The 23,998-nt window shown below is 43.0% G+C and overlaps 1 protein-coding gene across 4 annotated transcripts in view; it reads right to left on the minus strand.

Annotated features, from left to right (window-relative positions):
* Nucleotides 1–437: 437 nt before the first annotated feature.
* The window catches only part of hexdc (hexosaminidase (glycosyl hydrolase family 20, catalytic domain) containing), a 30,407-nt gene continuing 6,846 nt past the window's right edge, over nt 438–23,998 (minus strand). The window contains exons 3-13 of one of the 4 annotated variants that reach the window (XM_051936509.1): nt 22,892–23,001; nt 22,723–22,810; nt 21,197–21,361; nt 20,363–20,546; nt 12,293–12,364; nt 10,923–11,124; nt 9,662–9,744; nt 7,379–7,457; nt 7,094–7,195; nt 4,378–4,467; nt 438–2,847 (exon numbers count right to left, since the gene is read on the minus strand). In XM_051936509.1, coding sequence (XP_051792469.1) covers nt 2,679–2,847; nt 4,378–4,467; nt 7,094–7,195; nt 7,379–7,457; nt 9,662–9,744; nt 10,923–11,124; nt 12,293–12,364; nt 20,363–20,546; nt 21,197–21,361; nt 22,723–22,810; nt 22,892–23,001 — 1,344 coding nt within the window. In that variant the 3' untranslated portion in view covers nt 438–2,678. The remainder of the gene's footprint in view (nt 2,848–4,377; nt 4,468–7,093; nt 7,196–7,378; nt 7,458–9,661; nt 9,745–10,922; nt 11,125–12,292; nt 12,365–20,362; nt 20,547–21,196; nt 21,362–22,722; nt 22,811–22,891; nt 23,002–23,998) is intronic. The other 3 variants (XM_051936508.1, XM_028819775.2, XM_028819773.2) reach the window with 3 other exon arrangements.

Consider the following 23,998-nt stretch of genomic DNA (forward strand, 5'->3'; position numbering starts at 1 on the left):
GAAGTTGCCTGTGTATTTCATAAAAAAAAAAAAAAAAAATCTTTTATAAACTTGTGCACAAGACAAAGAAAACATTAAAATTGTGGGTAGGGACCTTTTCACTTGGGCATGCAATTGGCAAATATTCTGCATAATGCAAAAGCTGTCTTTATTTAATTTTCTGCCATGCTAATTGTCAAAATACATGTGTACAATAAAGAGTGTGGCCTGCTCACATTATAGTAGCAGAAGAAAATGACAGACGGCTGCGTCTTTGTCATTTTCTGGGGTCACAACATTAATGTCCTCACTGTGCATAAACAAACAGAATCCAGTAACAAGTAGTGACCAATGTATGATATGTTGGCACTCCCCTGATAAACAATAACACTATGTCAAGGTGCAGAACTTCATTTTATTGAATAAAAAAACAAATCAACTTGCATGAAGTACCACTTACTAGGGTTGCGTGGTATATAGTACTGGAAAAAAACACATATTTGAAAATGGTACGATACCAGCATTTCGGGAATAAATGTCAGCATTCCTCTCAGTACCAACCCCAAAATAACCGTCCATCGACATTCGTTATTGTAGTAGTGGAAAATGTCCATTTCTTTCACTTCACGAAATGAAACTGCACGCTTCAACGCCATCGGACCTTCATGGGGGGGGGTTGGGTCCCCAAAACCACCCGAATCTCATTACCCCCCCACCCCATCATTACAATTGCTTTGCAACATCATTGGGAGTTTACTGCTATCAAGGGAGTAGTGATGCACCAGGGAGACTGGCGTAGGACGGGAGTTTTGGAATCATCTGGCGGTTGCTTTGGAATGGCTTTCATATGGGCACTGAGGTCTGAAAGCTGGTGTTGATACTGAAGTCAAAATGCCAGCACTCATCCAACCCCTTAACCCTGCTTCTACTTTTTCAGTTATATTCCTGGTTCTAGAAAACGTGTGGTGGGACGCAATATATACATATATGTATATATGTACACACACTAATATGCAATTTATACATACACTAGCTGTGTGAGCCCGTGCTGTGAAAAACCTGGGGTCCAAGAAACTTTTGAAATCGTCACAAGAAATATTTGTTGGCAGTTTTGTTTTGGCAATGTGCTCACCTTACTTGTGTATTAGCGGCTAAGCAAGTTTTCCTCAGCGATTTAACTTTCCTGATGGAGTCGCTTTCTTTCAGCTTCATGCTGTAGCCTCGCACTTCCATGCGTAGATATTTATATATAAGATATGAACAGTTGTTGTCTTTATGATGTTTGCCTGTTCTTCCTGTGACTGTTGTCAGTTTCCCCTCCTGTCCTCAAAGACATGTGGTTTGGTTTACTGATGACTCTACTATCTCTCTGTTATATAAAAAAAAAAAAAATTCTTGGAAGGTAACGAGACGCGATTGTCACAGGGAGGGAGACACTTTCACGTCCTGCGAGACGAGTCTGTGTCAAGAGATGTAACCACGCCCGGGGCCGGAAGCCCCACGAGAGTTTATGCAAAGAGATTTGGAAAAGTCCTGCCCACATAACCACACACACGGTTCAATCATTTCTCATTTGTGTGAATGATATTGTCAGACACATTTCTTGTAGAGAGAAAGAAACGATATTCACTTGTGGGCAGTTATACGTTGTGTTGTCACAATGCTATTCCAAACACGGAATCAAAATTCGGTTCGATATTGACGAAAAGGTAAAAGCAAAAAGAGAGCGAATATATGGACATAGGTGATATGAGAGAAATGAGTCACGTGAGATGCAGATCATCCAGCAGCTGATCGAGCAAAGCGGAGGCAAAAAAAAAAACCCATTTCCCAGTTTTCCCTAGTTTGATAAATATATAATGGCAACAACAAGTTCTGTATAGTGGGAGATCTGGGAAATTGAGGGTTACGATGAAAGCCAACATGGATTGATGATGGATAGAAACTGTTACAATTATTAAGATATTACAGTTGTCCCTAGCAGTAGAAATGCAAGCTGCTGGTCATGTGTACTGTAATAACCAATGCCTCGGAGAAGTTTTAGTCGATGTGAATGACACTTAGCATCCTAGTGGTAGGTAGATAGTGCTGTAAACGGTGTTTTTGGATTTCCCAGGTAAGGTAGATAGCTGTCTTGAGGTCAGGTAGTTCTTATTTATGATCACGTTGCAGGAGAGTGGCGACATATTGCATGTTGATTATTGCATCCAAGTACATATTTCACTGTACTCTGTATGTGTGACAGTAACAACCCTGTAAAGTGACCCCAGTGTTTGTGTGTGTCTGGTGATGGACTGGCTCAGTGTTCAGCGTTTGTGATCAATGCTCCTGCTCTCCTGTGAACCTTCTTTTAGGTCAAGAGGGCTTGGGATGGTATGTATCTACTGCATGTAGAAGAAGCACCAGTGGTTTTGCCCCCCAGGGCCGGGATCAAGCCTGAACATTTTGTGTGACCTTTCCTCCAATTGTACTCTCATGATGTAGGTTTGGTTAAGCACTAAGGCCGTTCAGGCTGTGCCTCTCCCTGCTAGATGAGTGGGCCCATTGTAGGGTACAAATGAATGTCACAATAACAGACCATTTCCAGAGAAAGATCTTAAGGTCTACTGTGCAGAACAATCACAAGCAGATCAGAAACTGCAGTCTCGGTCATCTTGCCGAAACAAACGTCATGACTGCTGAAGACCCCCTAACGTGCTTTAGGCTTGATCTCCTTTGGCTTCTGCAATGTCATGAACCAGATCCCGAATCCTGCCCAGTGATGGGTTCACGTGCTCTTCCATCCACTCTTCAACTGCGTCAGGATAATAGATCCTAGCGAGTGCTTCTTTGAGTTCCTCTGCAACAGAATTCCACTTGGCAAGCATCCTGAAACAGTAAGTGTTTTTGTCAAAGCTTCTTCATTAAGGATGTTGTAAAAGAGCTGGACATCCAGTACAAGAGAATATAAAGCCTGCTCTGCACCCTCAACACTCTTGGGAGTTTTCCTTTTCACGTTGTGGGACTGCTACCACAAGTCAAGTGTGGTTGATTTAAAACAATAAAACACTACGGCCAGCAACTCCACCCAATTTCAGATTTTACTTTTACATTTGAACTGAAGTGTGTAGCGTGATACTGAATCATATATATTCAACTCAAAAGCCGCACAAAAAGACAAGCGATGAGTGGAAATGTTTATATTGCATAATATAAGAAATAGAAAACTATGGCTCAACACACACCACTGTCAATGGCACAATCAATAAACGTTGATACGCTCGGGAGCAGCTATGTCCCCACGGACCCCAAACTCCACAGCCATTGTCTGGTGCTCCATGATTTTAATGGAAATTGGTGTGTTTATTGTTCATAGGTTGATTCCAAGTACAGTGATCCCTCGCTATATCACGCTTCAATTTTCGCGGTTTCACTCTATCACGATTTTTTTCTCATACACGCTTACGTCACTACGCATGTGTTTTCTGAGAACTTTTATCAAAGCCCCACGATGGCTCCTAAACGTGCTGCTTTTTTTAAGCCATCTGACAATGAAACTAAGCGCTGGAGGAAGATGCTTACCATCCAGGAGAAGGTGAAACTCTTGGATATGATCAAAGATGGCAATACCCTACAAAAGCCTCCTCACGCATATGAAAAGACAGCGCCAGCAACTGCCTATCAAGATGTTCTTCAGCTGCGCACCCAGACACCCACTGCCTACTCCTAGTACTGCTTCAGCGGAAGAAGACAACGACGCACCTGCTGAAGATACTGCACCACCTGAAGACTCTCCTACTGAGCTTGTGCCTTCATAGGTTAGTGGTTGTGTGTAAGAACTGTGTGTAATTAAATATCATAATATGATATTTGTAACGTCTTATTTTGTCTAATATATTGGGTAATACGAGTGTAATTGTGACTAAAGGGTGTTATTTCATGTCTAGCGGGCTCTAATGTTAAAAAAACTTATTTAGAAAGTCGTAAACAGGTTTTCTATACACTAACTGCGAAAATATTCGATTTATAAATAAAGAATCCTACTTCGCGAAAATTCATTTATTGCGGTAGAGTCTGGAATGGATTAACCGTGATAAATGAGGGTTCACTGTAAACTGTAATTTCCAAGTAATCTGTACTGTTGCTCAGATTTAATGTTGGGAGAATTTGCTAAAACCATTACAGGTCTGATATGTTTTTAGTTAAGTAGTCCATTTGTTGGACTACCAAAAGAGATGCAATTGCCCCTCCAGGTGTCCTACATTGCTGATACCCTCTCTTCTGTTCTTTCTCTCTAAATCTCTCTGTCCCTTCTAGTGCTGCCACTTCTGGATTCTTCTTCCTCCTCCTCCTCTTTCTCTTCTCTAACACACTGACTGTAGTATCTGAAACAACATTACTTCATGTTAGTATACTTACTCGTGTGCTTCTGGTTCAAAGTGCTGGACCAGGAGAGGGTGGACAAACTTGTGTTTTCTGTGGTACTGGCTGAACCAACCACCAATAAACCTTTAAGGAAAAAAACACACACACAAGGTGCTCAGGGAGTGAAAATAAACGAATATAAGAACTAACAGAACACAAGAAAAGACACGCTGGGAGCAGGCAGGACACTGAGGTTTGTCTACCTCTTCAATGACTTTTTAGCTAATGTGTCCAAAAAAACAAAAGGTCTGCAAAGTGCTGTTTTTAAATACATTACCAGGCAATGGGTGCAAACATCACACAGGAAACAGCCGGAAAGTGACACTCTGAGCATGTGGGTTTGATTTTTTTAACACCATTATGTCTTTTCAAATGGCAGCAGAGGTGAGAAGATTAAGTAGTGAGATCTGCCAGGCAAACATAACCTTCTGTGGCAAACACCGGGCATTTTTAATGTGTGTCTCACTGACAAACTGAGGACAGGAAGGTGCAGGCCTGCGATGTCTCCTGTGTAAACTCTTAACCTCCGCTATGTTGTGCTTTATAAAAATGGTCCACTGACATACAGGGGCTGTTAAAGATTCACACCCTGGATCTGCCAGTCTGGGGGGAGTAATGTTGGGCGATGATAACTGCTAAATTAACAGAGATGGCTGCCTGGCAGCATGATGAGACTCTGGAACTTACTTGGGGTGACAACTGAAGATGTGAGTTCCAAAATCTGCTAATTAGTAAAATTTAGTGAACACGTGATTGTGACTTTTCATGCAGTTGGTCATGCGCCGAAAATATGTTTGAGCTTCAAAACCTGCTAATTGCAACACTGTAGCACTATAGTTTTAGGGATTTAGTTTCAAAATCTACTTACGGACCCAGATTTTCCTATTTATCTCCAAAATTTATCTTTTGTACTTAGCTGATTTTGGAACTGAGCTCTTCAATTTCACTTAAGCTGCCACAGAAGCCCCTTCCCAGATATCCAGTGACAAACTGCAAGGCAAGGCTGGCTGGGAACAGGAGCTAATGTTACATAAACACAAACCTGCTAGGATTTACAAATTACAGAGGATATAAGATGGCACTGGCTATTTAATATACTGTATATAGTGCCTTTCTTATGTATTCATCATTATAAAGGGTGGTCCAGATCTAATTATGCAACTGTTCGACTGACAACCGGCTCCCCGCCATTTTGGAATGCAGGGCAGGTGCTGCCATCTATTGGCAACAAAAAGAATTTTAAGTGAATCTTTATGTGCAGAGCAGGTGCTGTGAATTCTCTATGTAATAAACTTAATAATAGCGTATTGAAAATTACATAATTAGATCTGGACCACCCTATATAATGACTTGCAGGCCTACCTCAAGTCTAGATAGATAGATAGAAGGTGCCTTTGTATCTACCTACCTACCAGTTATATAGTGCCTTTATGTTCTGTTTATCAATTATGTAGTGTATTTCTGTTCTCTGTATATCTTGTACTGCTTTTTATATCTTATCAGATTGTGCCTTTCACGCTTCTCTGTACAACTAGTTTATTGCAGTCTCATATTGTTTCCTTCACATCTAGATAATTCTATAGTTTCTTTCATATGTACTATTCTTGTCTTTTAAATTTTACATAATGCCTTTACATAATTTCATACAGTGCGTTGTACAGCTATCCAATTGTATTTGGTGCCTTTAACATCAAATTATATGCTGCCAGTCCATATCAATTTTGTATTGGACACATCCCGTCTATTTAATTTCATGTTGTGTCTTCCACATCTGTCTATTTTAAATACTGTAGAGCCATTCCACTTTGTCTATTTTATGTAATACATTTCCTGTCTACTATATAGTGCCTTTCATATCTGTCTATCTTAATTAGATTATAAATCTTTTTATAGTATTTTTCATATGTGTGGAAAGGGATGTGTGTATCTTAATTAGATTATAAATCTTTTTATAGTATTTTTCATATGTGTGGAAAGGGATGTGTGGTGCCCCCTATATCTCTGCAAAAGGACAAAGATCCAAGTCTTTAGAGTCCTGGTGCTCCATGTTTGTGAGACATGGATGTTATCCAGTGACCTGAGATGAAGACTGGATTCCTTCAGCGCTGTCTCTTTTCAGAGAATCCTTGGGTACCGTTGGTTTGACTTTGTGTTGCTCACTTTGTGAGTCCCAAATGAGGCTCATTACCTGCACTGTGAGGGAGCGTCAGTTACGGCCATGTGGTGCGATTCCCTGAGGGTGATCCAGCTCATTGTTGAGGACCTGATTGGCTGGACCAGGCCAAGGGGTCTCCCACATAACACCTGGCTGCAGCAGATAGAGGGTCATTTCTGGAGGGTGGGCCTGGACCGCGTGTCTGCCTGGGGGGTTGCCAACCGGGATCCCGAGCTGTTCCGTCGTGTGGTGGGTGCAGAAACATGCAATACCAGTGCATGCTCCCCAACATGACTTGAACTTGTGTAGGTATGAGGTTAAGCCAGCATTAAAAGTAAGTTAAATGCCATTTTTCCCAGATGTTTGAGTGCTTTGTCGTTTGCCACCTGTTCTGAGGTGTGTGTCTTTGTGGGTTGGCAGTTGAGTATAAATGAAGAACCTATTTTCCAAGGACCATTGTCATTTTTTCAATTAATGATATAATTTATTAAGTTAATAATTTACCTGAGAAACTACAAAATACCCTGTAATAAACAAACAGCTTGTGCTTCTTACCTGTTGCCTTCCAGAAAGTTGTCCACTGTCACTTTTAAATAAGCGCTCACTTGAGTCACAAGCTTGGCGATGTCACAACCTGGGAAGGTCCCTAAATCTTCTCTACACATGAAAAGAAAAACAAAACAAAAAAACTTCATTAATAAGTTACAGTATTTCGAGAGGTGTGCACATTTAAATGCTCAGGAGCCAATCAAATTTGAAAATGTAAGCATAATGGTGGGACAACAGAACCACAAAGCTCATGTTTCATTGCAGTGTATCGGCATAACTGCGATTTTCTACCTGACATATTTGTCAATTTCCATGTCTGAAATTCCCAGGACTCGTCTGACTGCAGCTTCTGCCTCCTCTGTGAAGTCTCCTGATGGCAAATAGAAAAGAAAGTCATAACTCACGTTGGTTCCTAAATCAGGCCACAACAATGTCCCAGTCTGTGGGGCACAAAGTTCACCGTAGTATACAGCAGAAGAAACGAGAGACAGTTTACTGGTCGCCAAGATTTTTTAAGTGGAGCACTTATAGAAAATCAGATAGCGACATGGGTCAGCCATCTCACAGGTTGTCTGTATTTCCTCTGGTCAGTCACGGGGTGGGCATGGTGAGCGGTAGCATACAAAACGTTGGCCACTAAATGGTAAAAAGTGATATATACTTGCGTAATCAGAATATAAGTTTAATATGTCACTGTGCTCTGTGCAGATATTTAAATCTGCTTTTCTTTTCTTCTCACATGTACAGCTAACACAAAGCCAGGTTTAGTACAGGGGCTCAGCATTTAGAACTGCTACGCAAGCATTTTAAGACGAGACAAGTTAAGGACAACTGCAAAATGGGTAACATGCACTATTTCTGTGTGTCAGAGTCAGCTTGACATTGGATCATCTTTTATGATTCACCTAAGTGGGGGCCTGCACATGGAGAAAGAGTATACAGTAATCCCTCCTCCATCGCGGGGGTTGCGTTCCAGAGCCACCCGCGAAATAAGAAAATCCGCGAAGTAGAAACCATATGTTTATATGGTTATTTTTAGATTGTCATGCTTGGGTCACAGATTTGCGCAGAAACACAGGAGGTTGTAGAGAGACGGGAACGTTATTCAAACACTGCAAACAAACATTTGTCTCTTTTTCAAAAGTTTAAACTGTGCTCCATGACAAGACAGAGATGACAGTTCTGTCTCACAATTAAAAGAATGCAAACACATCTTCCTCTTCAAAGGAGTGCGTGTCAGGAGCACAGAATGTCACATAGATAGAGAAAACAATCTCTAGCAAACAAATCAATAGGGCTGTTTGCTTTTAAGTATGCGAAGCACCGCGGCACAAAGCTGTTGAAGGCGGCAGCTCACACCCCCTCCGTCAGGAGCAGAGAGAGAGAGACAGAGTTTGTTTTTCAGTCAAAAATCAATACGTGCCCTTCGAGCTTTTAAGTATGCGAAGCACTGTGCAGCATGTTGTTTCAGGAAGCAGCTGCACAAAAGGTAGCAACGTAAAGATAATCTTTCAGCATTTTAAGACGAGCGTCTGTATCGTCTAGGTGTGCGAACAGCCCCCCTGCTCAGTCCCCCTACGTCAGGATCAGAGAAAGTCTGCGCAAGACAGAGATAGAGAAAAGTAAGCAATCTAGCTTCTCAGCCATCTGCCAATAGCGTCCCTTGTATGAAATCAACTGGGCAAACCAACTGAGGAAGCATGTACCAGAAATTAAAAGACCCATTGTCCGCAGAAATCCGCGAACCAGCAAAAAATCCGCGATATATATTTAAATATGCTTACATATAAAATCCGCGATGGAGTGAAGCCGCGAAAGGCGAAGCGTGATATAGCGAGGGATCACTGTAAAGCCTTGGAACATTGCCCGACACACCTTTGAAGCCGACGGACGGATGGGAGATAACGTCATCCGATCTGGAAAATCCTTCCAGTGCAGTGATGAAAATGGCAGACTTTATACATCAGGCCCCCACTTTGGTGACGGTCTTGTCATGGCTTCCTCGTCTGTTATGCCGCATAAACCGTCATTAAAGAAAGCCAAGTTATTTCTCCTATGTGATTTCTTACCACCGTATCACTAAGGGAGGGGTATCGCCTTTAAATAGTTTTGGGTTATGTACCACGCCGCAATTACAAAAGAACTTATTCCAACCAGGGAGCTAGCGCCCCCTGCTGGATAGAATTTGTGAGCCAGAAGAGTCTCTGGAGTGGCTCACCTCACGGCATACCCGTACATGCTCAGTTTTTACTGACTGCTACCTCCCAGAGATCTGTTCATGAGCCAAATTAACAAGACAAGGAAAAAAATCTACAATGCAAGAATGACCTGACCTAACAGAATGAACATAATAACCAACCATAAAATTTAAAAAAGATCAGCTGTCGGCAAAGATTAGTCCCAAATTAAGTAATCGTGAAGGAACACACACCTCTAGCCACTACAGCTCTCCAGGAGCAACTTTGTAGACCACCCTGCTCTGAGGTATATCCATCATAAATTGTGGCACATATTTTGCTCAAGTGAAGCCAAGCCAAGTCATCCCTCCTGCTTGCCCACCTCTTTCCCCCTTACCGTGTTGCACAGTCTGAAGGCAGACAGCCAAGGATGGGATTGCAACGGGCAGCAGCTCACACAGCACTGAAAAGTGGTCGTACCTGCAGAGCACAAAGCAACCATTAGCTCACATCTCCAGTCCGAAAGATGACACAAAAGTGGCTTTTGAGTGTTTATGACGCTACAGGAGGTGCCCACTGTGCTATTTAGATAATGTACGTTAAGTCACGGTTATCAAGATGAACTAGTTTTGCATTTTGGTTTTGTTAATGATGAACTTCATGGAGAGCAGCGTGGAGCTGCTCACAGCTTCAGGAGACCATTTTTGAGCTGTAAGCCCAGTTTGCTGTCACGTTCTCCTCACCTTTATGGGGTCTGTGTATTTTCTCCCCCTGGTTACTCCATCTTAATTGCTGTAGCCCAAAGACACTTGTGTTAGGTTAATACAGTAGTTGACTCTCGGTTGCCCTTGTGATGGCCTCGGCTCATAGAAGTTTGATGCTGCTGGAATAGTTTCTACCCCTCACAACCGTGAACCGTGGTTTAATTAAGGATGTGTTATGATAGTAATCTTTTACTTACAGTTTGTATTCCAAATTTATTTTCATTGTTCTCACTTCTTTGTTCATGTGGGACATTTCTTGCTAAGCACCGAGATCAGAAGGGGGTAATAATGGCAGTCATTAGCAGTGCTGTCTCACAGCTCCAGAAGACTGGCTTTGAGTGGCAGCCCGGTTACCATTTGCTTGGGCTTGTCACGTTTTCTTCACGTCGGCACGGCTTTTTCTTCAGGTTCACCTGCTTTTCTCCCAAAGCCATAAGACTTGCGTTAGGCTAACTGGCACTGCGTGAGAAAGTGTAGTCTGCAGTATCCTGGGGGGCTTATCCAGGGTTGGCTCCTGTCATGAAGCTGTTGCTGCCAGGGTAGGCTCTTACTCCTGTGACCCTAAATTGAAGACTAAATGCATGAATGGAAAGATGAAGGTCAGAAGCCAGGCGCCCAAAGCACCAGGCAGTATGGTGTAGGGACACAAGGTGGCCGGCTCAACTCCCTTCTCTGCCCGAGTAAGTCGCTTATTATACTACTGCTAAACCTGGGGGGAATCCTTATCTTGTAAGTCATCATAGATAACACAAATTAGCCACATACAGCTTGTGACTTCCATCACTCTTACTGATGAAGGTGTCGGTATAAAAGGTACATTAAAGCATGAATTTGCATTACCGTCGATTAGGCGTCTTAATCAGACAATGAAAAGTCACATCACGCAGGCTTTACCTCTGCCACCCAGTCAGGGCGATTCCTTGCAACTCCACGGAGCCTTCGGGCAGTGCTTGGACCACCTGCAGCCACTGTCGGTGATTGTCCAGATGGTGCGTTATGAGAGTTACGCACTGATTGGCCCCTGTGGAGCCTTTGTAAGAGCTGGCGATCCACAGCCTTGAGAATCCACCGTGCTGATACTTTTCAATTAAATTAACTGAAAGAAAAGAAACGACGTGTAGTGACAGAGGGAGAGCGAGACAGGCAGACACTCTTTTTATATTATTAGTTTACAGAGAATAATGTAAAATAACATTAGTTATAGCTGTTACTACTATGTACTTTGCCTGATGCCCTTATCCCCAAGGCAACTTGTAAAATCAGGATGCACTGCCGTACTTTTGTTTCATTAATAGGTCAAGTGATTTACTTGGGGTCACACAGCGAGCTGTAATCAGGAACTGAAAGAGCAATTGTTTGATTTAACCCTTAAACTGCCACATACTTGGTAAGGGCTTAATGCACCCCTGGACACCGAATACGTTTTTGCTGCACTTTTTAAGAAAACGTCGCAATTCACCAAGAAAAAGTGAAATTTTAATGCAACACATTTTATTCAAGCAAAGAGCATCACAATTACTGCAATACCGATCATTTTACACACGGCCAATGAACTGTACAAACGACTGCAACAATCTATTATATGTACAAGGTGCAACTGACGCCATTGATGATATCCAGTAAATCACCGAGCCAACTGCACTTGAATTGGCTGCACGCGAGCACACAGAGGCCAACGCTGAGGACTGCAGGCTCGTCTAGTGCAGCGGCTCAATCCCAGGGACAGTGAGGCTGCAGGGGGTGCCAGCTGACTGATCAGCTCAGGCGTGCTGGCAAATTGCACTGGGAACTGAATATAGCCGGCTGCGGCGTTCAGTGAATGTACGTCGCTGAATATACTTGGTTCTGGTGTGCTGGCAAATTGCATTGGGAACCGACTATAGCTGGTTCCGGCAGTTTAAGGGTTAAAGTATATGTCTGTGATGAGGAATCACTGAGGGTGTCACTTCCCTTCTGAGATGGCACTGGTGGGCTTAGGACTTTGTTGTGACAAACAGTGAGCTCTCCAAATTGGGCAAATAGAGAATTTCTCGGCCCCCACTGCCATTTACATTTGACTCTGGGCGATCGCACCATTGGCCTGTCCAGAGGAATCCCTCAGGTTGTCACCCTCCTCCCTGAGATGGCATGGCTTAGATGCCAACGTTGGTCACTGGAACCACTGCTATGTAGCCATTGGTTGCTGACTTGAAACTGAACTTCTTTTACAACAAGATGTAAATGTAGGGTGATGTAAATATTAAAAACCATATATATTTCTTTACCTGTTTCCTTCACATCAAGGTCTGGGCTATAGTACCATATCATTGGGTCCACAATTTGTCCGAGTCCCGATTCTAAAAATGAAAAGATTAGCAAAAATAAATGTCACTGTTAAACAAATTTTTAACACTGGTAACCATTTAGAGCACCCACATGTCCTGAATCCAGACCTGATGTAATTGCTGTTCACTGTGCCTTCCCGGGAATCAATTTCTTGTTTTTGGGGGTCTACAGTGTTTCAACTTCTTTATTTAACTTATCATTTTGTGTTTCGTTTTGTATAGTTACAGTAATTTTGTAACTATCTCTGCATGGCTTTGGCTATGTTGCCAACAGTTGCTGTGTCCATTGATGGTCATGTGACCCATGATGTCATCACAGTCTGCATGTACAAGATGGCCAAGTGCAGCTGCTTGCTATCCTAGAGTTCGATTTTCTTTCTAAACTTCAATCTTTAGTGAGAGGTAAGGAATTCAAATTTGTGTTAAAAGAGGTTTACAAAATTGTTTTGCAGTGCCATTTTTTAATTTACATCCTGCTTTTGACAACTGGATTTGAAAATGATTTGGGGTTCAGACTATATCAAGTTCTTTGATTACACTGTAATGTCCATCTCCCTTTTGATTTTCTTCACTGCTTACAATAATCCTTATGAGCAAATCTCCAGGAGCCTCATGTATAAACGGTGTGTACGCATAGAAATGTTGCGTAAGAAACTTTCCACACTCAAATCGCGATGTATAAAACCTAAACTTGGCGTAAAGCCACGCACATTTCCACGGTACCTCATACCCTGGCGTACGCAATTTCTCCGCTTGGTTTTGCAGACTGGCGGCACCCAGCGTCAAAGCAGTGCTACTGTTCCTGTGTGGTTACCCTTTCTTTCTTAGACCCACATTCCTGATGCGGCTTTATAAATACACTGAAATTAACTGCATATTGTTTATTAGTGTAATGCATGTGATTGTAATTAACCTGCAGCAATATAATGGTCCAGGGAATAGCCATAGTATTCCAAATACCATAACTGCTTTAGCGTTGTAACTCTCACTGCATCTTCTTCTTCTTTCAGCTGCTCCCGTTAAGGGTTGCCACAGCGGATCATCTTTTTCCATATTACTCTCACTGCACCACTCGGAGTATTTATATCACTGTATCTGAGTGTGAATCACAGCAGCAGCTGATCGGAAAGAGAATTATCGGTATACAGTTTCAAGCACACACTACCTCAGCCACGGCAAAACGCGTCAAAGCCTTTCCTGTACGGACCTCGCGTTTCAGAAACAGTTTCATCCCAAGAACTATAAACGCACTCAGTCAGTCCATCAAGTGCTCCTTGTAGAACTGTTTGTACTTATAAGTATAATCACCTCACTGTAAACTTACACTACAGTTATAATATTGCACAACCTGCACCACTTTATAAAGCGCGTATGATGACGATATCATTTTTAAGATAAAATGCAGCAACATATGTTGCTTATAGTATACAGATAAAACTTTAACTTCATTTAAATAATCTGTATTGTTAATAATTAAACATACACAGTGCCGCAGCGCTAACTAGTTCGCGGATAGCTCCTGCCTTGCGCTGTATTATTGCTGGTGCTGACGCGACACTGAAAGGATAGACACATAGAATAATTAAACATGTACTACGAAGATATTTCAATGTTCCTTAAAAGTTTTGAAGAATCGGCGTTCTAAGCTTACAGATGGCTTCACGTCTATTACAAAGCTGATTGTGTGGCAATTGGGTATTTGCAGAAAGAAAAGTAAGGACAGAAATTGGAGGTTAGTACGTTTGAAAGAGACAGTACTGCTGTGATAAATTATTTCATTGAAGGTCACGCATGGCGCAGCAAGCCTCTTGCGTGAGATATGAACAAGCACTGCGCCACCGTGTTCCCATGTTTAATAACATGCTTTCATTCCTATCATCATGAAAAAGATATCACGTATACATCTCAGGATTTTAATTATTCAGAGAGCTGTAATATCACGAATGTAATGGATTCTGTGTCCTGTCGGAGAAAGAGAAAGAACGGACGCACGTAGTGATTCACACACATAGAGCACATAGAAGATCAAACACAGAACAAAGCATTTAATGTGCTACTTTAGTTACGATGGGATTTGAGAAACTAGTAAAATAAACGATTTTAAGATTAAGTTTATGATGTTCTACTTTAATGACAAAATAAACTACGTGATTAAAGTGGAAATTTCGAGATGAAAGTTGACATTTTGTGCTTTTTTCCCCACTGTGTGCCTATTTTTTTCTCTGTACCCTAATAAGCTTTCATATGACACTCAGACGGTGGGCTACGACTCGCCTTTTCACGGCGACTTTGATATGTGACAACTTCTTTTTTATTTTGGGCACTGTGCGACTTTGTGAATGTGAGCTTTCGAGTTTCTCCGACACTATGTCACTCGATCAACTTCCTTTTGTTGATTATTCCACTGTTTAAACCAACAAATAGTACGTTTTTTCCTTTGCCTCCACTTGGTATTCGCTGAAATTCTTATATTTTCCCCCATGCTTTTCCCATTGTCTTCCACAGAAGGCTATTTATATCGAATTGCATATTCAAAGAGGCATTATTCTGGGAGGAGTTGGGGCGGGACAGAAGGCGCGTGCTCCTGCGTTACTTTTCACGCTGATCGGGATTTATGTAGTGGAAGAACGTGAAAGTTTGCGTACGCACAGATTCTTGCATCTGGATTTTTCTGTGCGTACGCACATTCCCGCTTTTGTGCTTACGCCATGTTATAGTGTGAGTTCTACGCACGGCGTTATACATGAGGCCCCAGGTGATTATTCATACTGTACTTTTACTTTCAAAGCTGGTATTACAATGTTTTCAAGTTGCCCCGCCGTCTTTTATATCTCACCTCTAATATATCCTGTATACGTAAGAGAAGTGATCCTGCACAGCCATAGAAGTATTGAATACACGTTGCATATATTTAAACTACTCTCACAGAATAAGGCATATAGGTAGATGTTTATTGTCATTGTCACTTTTACAAAGGAACAACGAAATTGAAGGTGTAGTCGACTCAGTGTGAGGCATAAGAGTTAAAAAGACGAAAAGAAAAACTAATAACAAACCGAATAGTAATAAAAGTACTTTACAAAATATACGAATTGCACTTGTTATATATACAAATTGTACTGGTTGACTTAAGGTCTATATTGCACTTTGGGAGAATGATATGGAGCAGTTTTATTCGGAGTTCAGGGCCATGATTGCTTTTGGATAAAAGCTGTTTTTAAGGCGGTTGGTCCCGGTTTTTATTGCTGTGTATCTCTTGTTCGATGGCAAAAGCTGGAAGAGGCAATGACCGGGATGTGATGAATCCTGTGAAATGTCTATTGCTTTTTTGCGGGATCGGGAGGTGTAGATTTGTTCCAGAGTGGGGAGGGTACAGCCAATTGTTCTCTCCGCTGTCCTGACGACCCCATGGAGTGCTTTCCTCTCTGAGGAAGTGCAGTTGCCGTACCACACACACAGTCCGTATGTGAGCACACTCTCGATGGAACAGTGATAAATGGCAAGGAGCAGATTTTTGGGGAGATGGTTCTTTTTGAGGATTCTCAGAAAATACAGTCTCTGCTGAGCCTTCTCCAGCAGCTCCTTGGTGTTGGTGCTCCAGGTCAGGTCATCCTCCAGCTCAATGACCAGAAACCTGAACACCGGGACCCTCTCCACACAGGCCCCGCCAATGATGAGTGGCTGGATGTCAGTTTTGTTTTTTCTAAAGTCAATAACAAGCTCCTTCATTGTTGTTTCGTTGAGGAGCAGGTTATCGACTCTGCACCACTCTGACAGTCGCTCCACCTCGTCCCTGTATGCCAGCTCACCCTCCTTGCACGAGATGAGTCCGCCCACCATAGTGTCATCCGCGAACTTTATGGGGATTTTCGGCCTTTGCTACACCGTCAGTCCATAAAAAAACAGATCACTGCTCATTGCTCTCCTTTGGTACAAACGGAGCGGCCATGTTTATTCCCTGAAAACATGAAGAGAATCTGATCACAAAAGAAACTTTTACTACTGTGACCCCCTGGCACACGGTCCTTCCACATGTGAGCGGAGAAAGCTGAACAGCCAGCATAAAGAGAATGATCACAACGTGCGAACAATTGTTGACTTGCTGTCATATGAGCATTAAGCGGGGTCACCTCGTTAACTGGAGTCAAGTGTCCTGTGATTCTTTTCTGCTACACAATAAAATTCACACCTTCATTTAACAATCATTCAAATCAACACAAAAATGAATGAATTCAGTCTAATACTTTATGAAATAACAAGTTAAGAGCCAAATAACAATGCGTAAAACTTGTATAATTCCTTGGGCATTTCCTGAAATGACGGGAATGTTGCGTAGCGCAGCGTTCATAACTACCATCTCTCCCATGGGTCCAGTGACGTGGCTTTAATTCTCACAGCTCGTCGACTAGTGTGGCGGTGATATGATGTATATCGGTTTTTCCTTGCACATCCCCAAACATCTGCTTACCTGGTTGGTGATTCCAAATCGGCCCCTCTATCGATGTGTATGGTAAAGGATCCTGCAGTGGCCTGGTGCCCCTCCCTGGGTTGATTCCTGCCTGTACCTGACGCTGGCACAACAGCGAGTGCATGTGAAGTGGACTGTGCAGGGTTGAAAATATGAAGTAAAATGTAACATCCATCCATCTTCCTAACCCACCAATACAGGGCAAGGAACCTGGAGCCTAACCCAGCAAGCACTGTGTGTAACCCTAATTTAACCCTAAGGCAGGAACAGTCACGTTACATAAAACAAAATGAAAGTAAAAAAAAAAACAGGAGTGGTCTCCCCTTGACATTCTCTTATACTCAGATATGGTGATGGATACTGGAGGAGTAAACCGCAAGGCAATGATTGTATTTTTATATTATGTACATTAAAGAACCATCAATGACAAATCAAATGAATAATATATTGAACAATTATTATAAAAGTAAAATAAAAAAGACAGAATACATGCGTGTAAATGAGAGGGAGGTCAGAGGAATGGTGAGGATGAGGGAGTAGAGTTGGCGAAGATGGAGGAGTTTAAATACTTGGGATCAACAGTATAGAGTAATGGGGATTGTGGAAGAGAGGTGAAGAAGAGAGTGCAGGCAGGGTAGAGTGGGTGGAAAAGAGTGTCAGGAGTGATTTGTGACAGACGGGTATCAGCAAAAGTGAAAGGGAAGGTCTACAGGACGGTAGTGAGACCAGCTATGTTATATGGGTTGGAGACGGTGGCACAGGAGACAGAGCTGGAGGTGGCATTGTTAAAGATGCTAAGATTTGCATTGAGGGTGACGAGGATGGACAGGATTAGAAATGAGGACATTAGAGGGTCAGCTCAAGTTGGCCAGTTGGGAGACAAAGTCAGAGAGGCGAGATGGTATTGGTTTGGACATGTGCAGAGGAGAGATGAGGGGTATATTGAGAGAAGGGTGCTAAGGATAGAGCTGCCAGGGAAGAGGAAAAGAGGAAGGCCTAAGAGAAGGTTTATGGATGTGCTGAGAGAGGACATGCAGGTGATGGGAGTGACAGAAGAAGATGATGAGGACAGAAAGATATGGAAGTAGATGATCCGCTGTGGCGACCCCTAACGGGAGCAGCCGAAAAAAGAATGAAGAATTATAAAAGTAAAACTGAATAAATCGGAGTCTGCAGCTCCATGAATAAAAAGTAAAGCACCACTTCCCGTTAATGGAAATAGCCCAAAAGTTGACAGAAATCAACGCTGTGTACCTAATATTTGTATGCAAAATTTGGTTGACCTAAATGAAAGTGTACTCAAAATATCGTGTTTACATACACACACACACACAATTCCAAAAAAATTGTATTTTCGGACTCAGGGAGGTCTAAAACATTGAGTTTAATCAAAATCTCGAAATGGAATCTTTGGAAAGTACAAGAAAGTAAAAAGTGACATTATTGTAATTTTTACATAGCTGGCGTCTGTTTTTCTATATTTGTTTTTTTTTTTAACAATCACACAAATCTTAAATAACTTTAACATGGTTAGATACTGTTCGGTACATCTGAGTGGATGTAATAGTGTTTTGTTTATCTTTATTTATACAATTGTGTAATTGTGACAAAGTTTCACTTTTTAGCAGTTGTCTGACAATTAAGGTATGGGTATAATTTGAAATTTTGGATCGCTGCTCCTGTGAATCGTGAAAGGCGCAAAGCCTGAGAAACGAGTGAATTACTGACATCAAAGGAGGTGCGGGATGATAAGCTGCCTGCACAACATTTTAATCTTCAAAGCGGATTTAGAGAAAGACTGCAATGTAGATAGAAGCAGGTGATTAAATGCTGATGTTTCCGTGTTGTCTAACGCTTGAGATTCGGGTGCCTAAGATGACATTAAGCAGGGGCTTCAGCTACTTTTCTGCCCTACTTGCACATTAGAATGGGATGCAATGGTAAATTGGAACCTGGAGATGTTTTTCATGTCTTCTCCAATAGTGTAGTAGTTTAGATGGTTTCTCTTCTCCATGTTTGTCATTATAAACCTTTACTGTAGTTTCATACGGCGGCTCAGAGATAACTGCTGTTGTGTAAAATGAGGAGTACTGTGTTCATTTATTGGAACAGTTTACATTATTAACACAACATGCTATACCTGTCGAGACACACCGGCGTGAACATCAGCTGACCGATTCTCAGCCGTGGTCCTCTGCTGCACATTACTTTAGTTATGACATTGAGGGCTGAGGGGTCCTTTTAATGCTGAAATGATGACTGGGGGTAGCCCACAGTAAGTAATGTTAGAAAAGGAAGCTATCGTAGATACTCGCGTATAAGTCGAAAAATTTATGCCTTAAAATTCATTCAAAAAAACAAGGTCGACTTATCCACGGGGCAACACAATTGTCAATAGAATTTGGGTAATGACATTGTACACTCACGCTTCACGGTGTTAAGTCACCGGTCATCTGCCGTTTCCCATGGTCTTTGAAATAATTATAAGCCAGCAATACTATTGCTAATTAGGTAGTTTTTTTCTAATTTCATTAAATAATTCTTTAAACTGTGAAATACTTGAATTTGAGCATTAGCTTTTGCAGGTTTTGGATAACAAACATACCATTTGCTGCCACGTGCAACCAGATTTGGAATCAAAAGAACCAAGGCAACGCACGCTATCAATGCGATGCAAGCGCAGCCCGCGATTCAAAAAATGTCTCTGCCTACCCGTTTGTCTCGTCTGACAGTAGCTGAAAAGCAGCATCAGGAGAGAGCAGCCTGAAGTAGTCCAGCAGCGGGTGATCTGTCGTGTCCAACAGCAAGCCATGCCGTCGTGTGAAGTCCGGTAGCCAGTTCGGCTCCCACGGATCAATGTCTGTGTATTCCTCCCATGTGAACCTTGCCGTAAGTGCATCGGCTGCGCGAATGCGTTCAGCTGGCAGCCGATCAGCTGGCGCGGCATCGGCTGGTGTCTGGTCAGCTGATGCCGGCTTCTCACTCTCTTGCTCGATTCCTGATCACTGTCAATAAAATCCGATTCTGAAAAATCAGTCCGACTCAGCGATAATGCGCAAAACATCGTCTGCCGAGTGTTTTCTTTTCTGCACTCGCTTCGCTCCCTTGTGACATATCGATGCCATCTTGCCTTTGTTTATATTTCACAACTCACGCACACGCAAGGATTAGTTGCCGAGTCAACGAGTCTAGCATTTCTCCAAGCACAGAGGGAATGCCTGTGAGGTGACAGTGAGTTTTGTCCCCATTAACAGCTGATTGTCGCCCTCTATCTCTGATAGCTGTCAAGTTTTACCCTCGACTTATACGCGGGTCATAACAAATTTCGTAATTTTCGGCTTAAAAATACACTCGACTTATCTGCGAGATCGACTAATACGCGAGTATCTACGGTAATCAAGTGGTGGCTGTGTGACTATGGGCGGCTACAGTTTCCTTGCACTCTAGTGGTCCAGGAAGCATCAGAACACCTGGGCTGACCTGCGGTACTGTGTTATATTTCTTGCACACTGCACATGAATAGCCCAATTTGAACCCATTACCTGCAAGAAAGCTGACCTCCATGGTCCTCAGCATGTCATCCCAAATCAGCGGCCTCACGTGGGGATGCGTAGTGATTACATGCTTGGCCACCTTAGCTAGATGTGACAGCAGCAGTTTGCTCAGGTGATTCTGGCTGTGAGAAAGCCACACCTTAGACTCCTCACCCTCGCCAAGGCAGTACACCTGTCCAAAACAGGAAAGGTTAGATATTAATGTGGGCTTTCTGGGGGGACATTTTTGAGTGGCAATAGTCATTAATTCTAGAAGTACGGGTGTGTCGGTGTACGCGCCAAGGAAAAAGTTCATTGTGGGCTGTGACCAAGTGAGCCTCGGGCCTAAAATCAGGCTAGAAATTGGTTCAATGTCGGGTATAGTCCAGGCTCACTCCACATCATTATAATACGAGCTGAACAATATGAAGGACCACTACTTGTCAGGATCACAAAGAGCCAATTGAGCTCATACATGGGATGTTCCCTGAGCACCTCTTAACAGGGGGTATGCTAAGAATGGCTCTCTGGGAGAAGATCCATGACAGTTCTGTAGAAATCATATCCTCTGGGAATTCCCCAGGAGAGGTTGGAAGATATCACAGAGGACAGGATGGCCTTGTCTCTTCAGGTTGGCAAATCTCACCGTTATTATGTTTACTTTGATGAAAAGACTTCCTCTTGCAGATCATATCTGCTCTGGTGGTGTGAGGACAGAATCATAATTCGGGGAATTACTATTTCTCTTCTAGAGTCAAATAAAAAAATAAAGGCATGTCACACCAATATCCACTAAGAAAGCGGCAGAAGCCACTCATTCCTTCCCTTCCAGTCGTCTTTTACCTCATCAGCCCCGATGTGAAGCCAGCGTGCAGCTGGGTGGAGGGCCAACATCTGGTCAATCATCTCCTGGACCAGCTTCATGGCTTCGTCTTTATGAGGGTTCAGCGCATTGGACAGAGTTGTGACTTCCCGCAGGCTGCAGAATTCCTTATGCTTTAGGACGAACTGCAAGACAAGCAGAGCGGGAGAGATGACAAGATAACAAGTGCAGTGATCTGGGCAGGGGGTGCTAGTATCTCAACGCAAACGAGTCTGCTTTCCTGTTGTATCGCTGAAGGGGTCACTTTCAATAGTTAGATACTACATTTGCTTCTAAGGCTGTTCCTGTTAATATGAAGTTTGAAAAATTGGGATGCCGTCACACGTCTGTCATCTATTGTGTTTATTTGTGTGATGGTTGTGAAGGGCTGATGGTAAATCAGCACTCTCTTCAGTGGGGAGTTTCTTCACATGTCCAGTAATTCCGATTTGGGTCACCTGGATCAGGATGAGTGTTCTGTTGTGGAATCACATCACCATCTGTCCCATTTCAGACATTTGGCACTGCACCTGCCCTTGGTCAGCCATGAACCCGCATCGTCTGAATTACGAGGGCCCTCGGGAGTTCCTCTACTGCCGAGTGGTGGCTCTGAGGCTAGGGATCTACACTGGTAATTCAAATCCCGCAAAAACTAAAAGTGACTCTTGAGCAAAGCCCTTAACCTGCAATTGCTCCGTCATGGGTATGACGTTAATCTGCATCCAGCCCTCCAACCTGCAGGGAAAACCTGGGGCTTGGTAGCAGAATTGGCACTCCAGCTACCAGAAAAAAAAAAAAAAAAACTCCCACTGGTTCCATTCCATCTGAACTAGTCTGGTGCCGAGGTGTCGCCCATTGGCATGGCTGCACTCGGGTCCTAATCTGGGATCCTGAGTTTCTTTGTCATGTGGTGGGTACAGCAATGCGCCATATCAGCGTCTGCTCCTAACCTCCTCCTCCTCCTCAGGAGTTCCCCTACTGCTCTCGCTGTCAAGGTACTGCTTGTGAGGGACTTTGTAATGCAGATGTTGCGGGTCTGCAGATGACTGCTGACAAGTACCACAATGCAAACGTGTCTACTAAGATGGGCTGTGGTGCGATTCCACAACAAAACAGTGAACGAGCCCCTAAATAAATCTGACATGATTGGAGCAGGAGAATAAGGTTAATGATGGGGTTTTGCTTCTCTCATGTCAGCCAATTAGCACAATCACTACACTGTCCAGGGGCGATGGTTGGGAATAACCCAAGGCAGATAGAGTGCTGACCGTATTGCCTCTCCTTGCATATGCGGTAGGGTTCACACTTGCAGCCGCTGTTCACTGCTCTCATTTCTAAATTCCACAAGTGTTTGGACATACTGTACCTAATCTTTCACTGTGTGTCAAGACGGAGTGAATCTGTGCAGTAGCCCACAGACTGAAGTGAACGCCACGGCAAAGCACACTTCACCAACAGGACCAGTTAAGCAGGAGGGTGAGACTGTGAAGAGTTTTGGGGGGCTTACCTCCATGTGCCCAAAGGTCTGCACTAATGGAATTACTTCCAACTCATTGGCCTTTGCTAGCTCCAGAAGTTCACCGATTTCTGCTTTACTGGGAAGATAAAATGAGAACATAAATAAAAAGGGGCCATTGTCAGTTTATGAAAAACAAATGAAAACACAGCCATGATACCTGTATGCGTGATTTGCTCTCAGGACTTGCAGTCTTCCCTCATATGGAAACATATCTTCATATTCCACAAGCAAGCCATTGGCTCCCAGTTGAGAAAACAGGGGGAACACCTTTAAAATGGGAAAGCTGAAGTTCACATGTATCCTCAAAAATGACAAGACTGCTGCTGTACTTATTTAAATGGCAGAAAGCCCCACTGATTTCATAAACTGGGTATGCAGATTAGGGGTCAACTGGACTTCTGTAATGCATACCACAAACCCACAAGAGGACAATTTGGAATGGCCACTCAAACACACGCCTGCGTTTTCAGGATGTGGGAGGAACGCCTTAGTCACTGGAAGTGAAAAACCCACCCAAACACAGGGGAGCTTGCAGACTCCACACAGACGACCGTGCAGATGCTCCTCTAATGAAATCTCTCCCTGCAGCTTGACAGAATCTGTTTAACACTCGGCTTGACCTGCGCAAGACTGCAGACTTACTCACAATCGTTGCTGCAGAGCGTTCTGTTAGTAGAACTACTAACTTCTGCTACGGTAAAGACTACGGTTAGTAGTCTCAAAATGGTACCAAGCTGAGCTATTGGACATTATGACTTACCACCAAGAAACTGAGGATTGTGTTTGTGGTCAGGGGTGACAGGAGAAGCAAACTGAACTACTTGAACTGGTTTACTGATTCACCCCCTTTTGTGATGAACAAATAAATATTTTTTTTTTATAACACTCTTGGGTCAGGGTGGCTTAATGATTTAAAAAGGGCTATTCAGCTCTTGGGGGAGAAATAAATCCACTCGTCCAATGGGAAGATCAAATAACCTAACGAAAATAACTGTTCTTCTGTCTTCAAGCTGGCAGCCATTGCAGGACTTACAGTCCAGGGGTCTCATTTACTTGAGCCATTGCTGGATGGTGATAACATATTACACTTACCGAGGGACTTTCCTACGCTTAAAGGAAAAGGTTGGTGTTCAAGCTTCACAAACATCGTGCTCTAAAGTTAAGTGCTTTCCATCCATCCTCTTCTGCTTATTCGAGGTCGGGTCGCGGGGGCAGCAGCTTGAGCAGAGATGCCCAGACTTCCCTCTCCTCTGCCACTTCTTCT

The sequence above is a fragment of the Erpetoichthys calabaricus genome, chromosome 14 (assembly GCF_900747795.2).
Source record: "Erpetoichthys calabaricus chromosome 14, fErpCal1.3, whole genome shotgun sequence".
In the NCBI taxonomy this organism is placed as follows: Eukaryota; Metazoa; Chordata; class Cladistia; order Polypteriformes; family Polypteridae; genus Erpetoichthys; species Erpetoichthys calabaricus.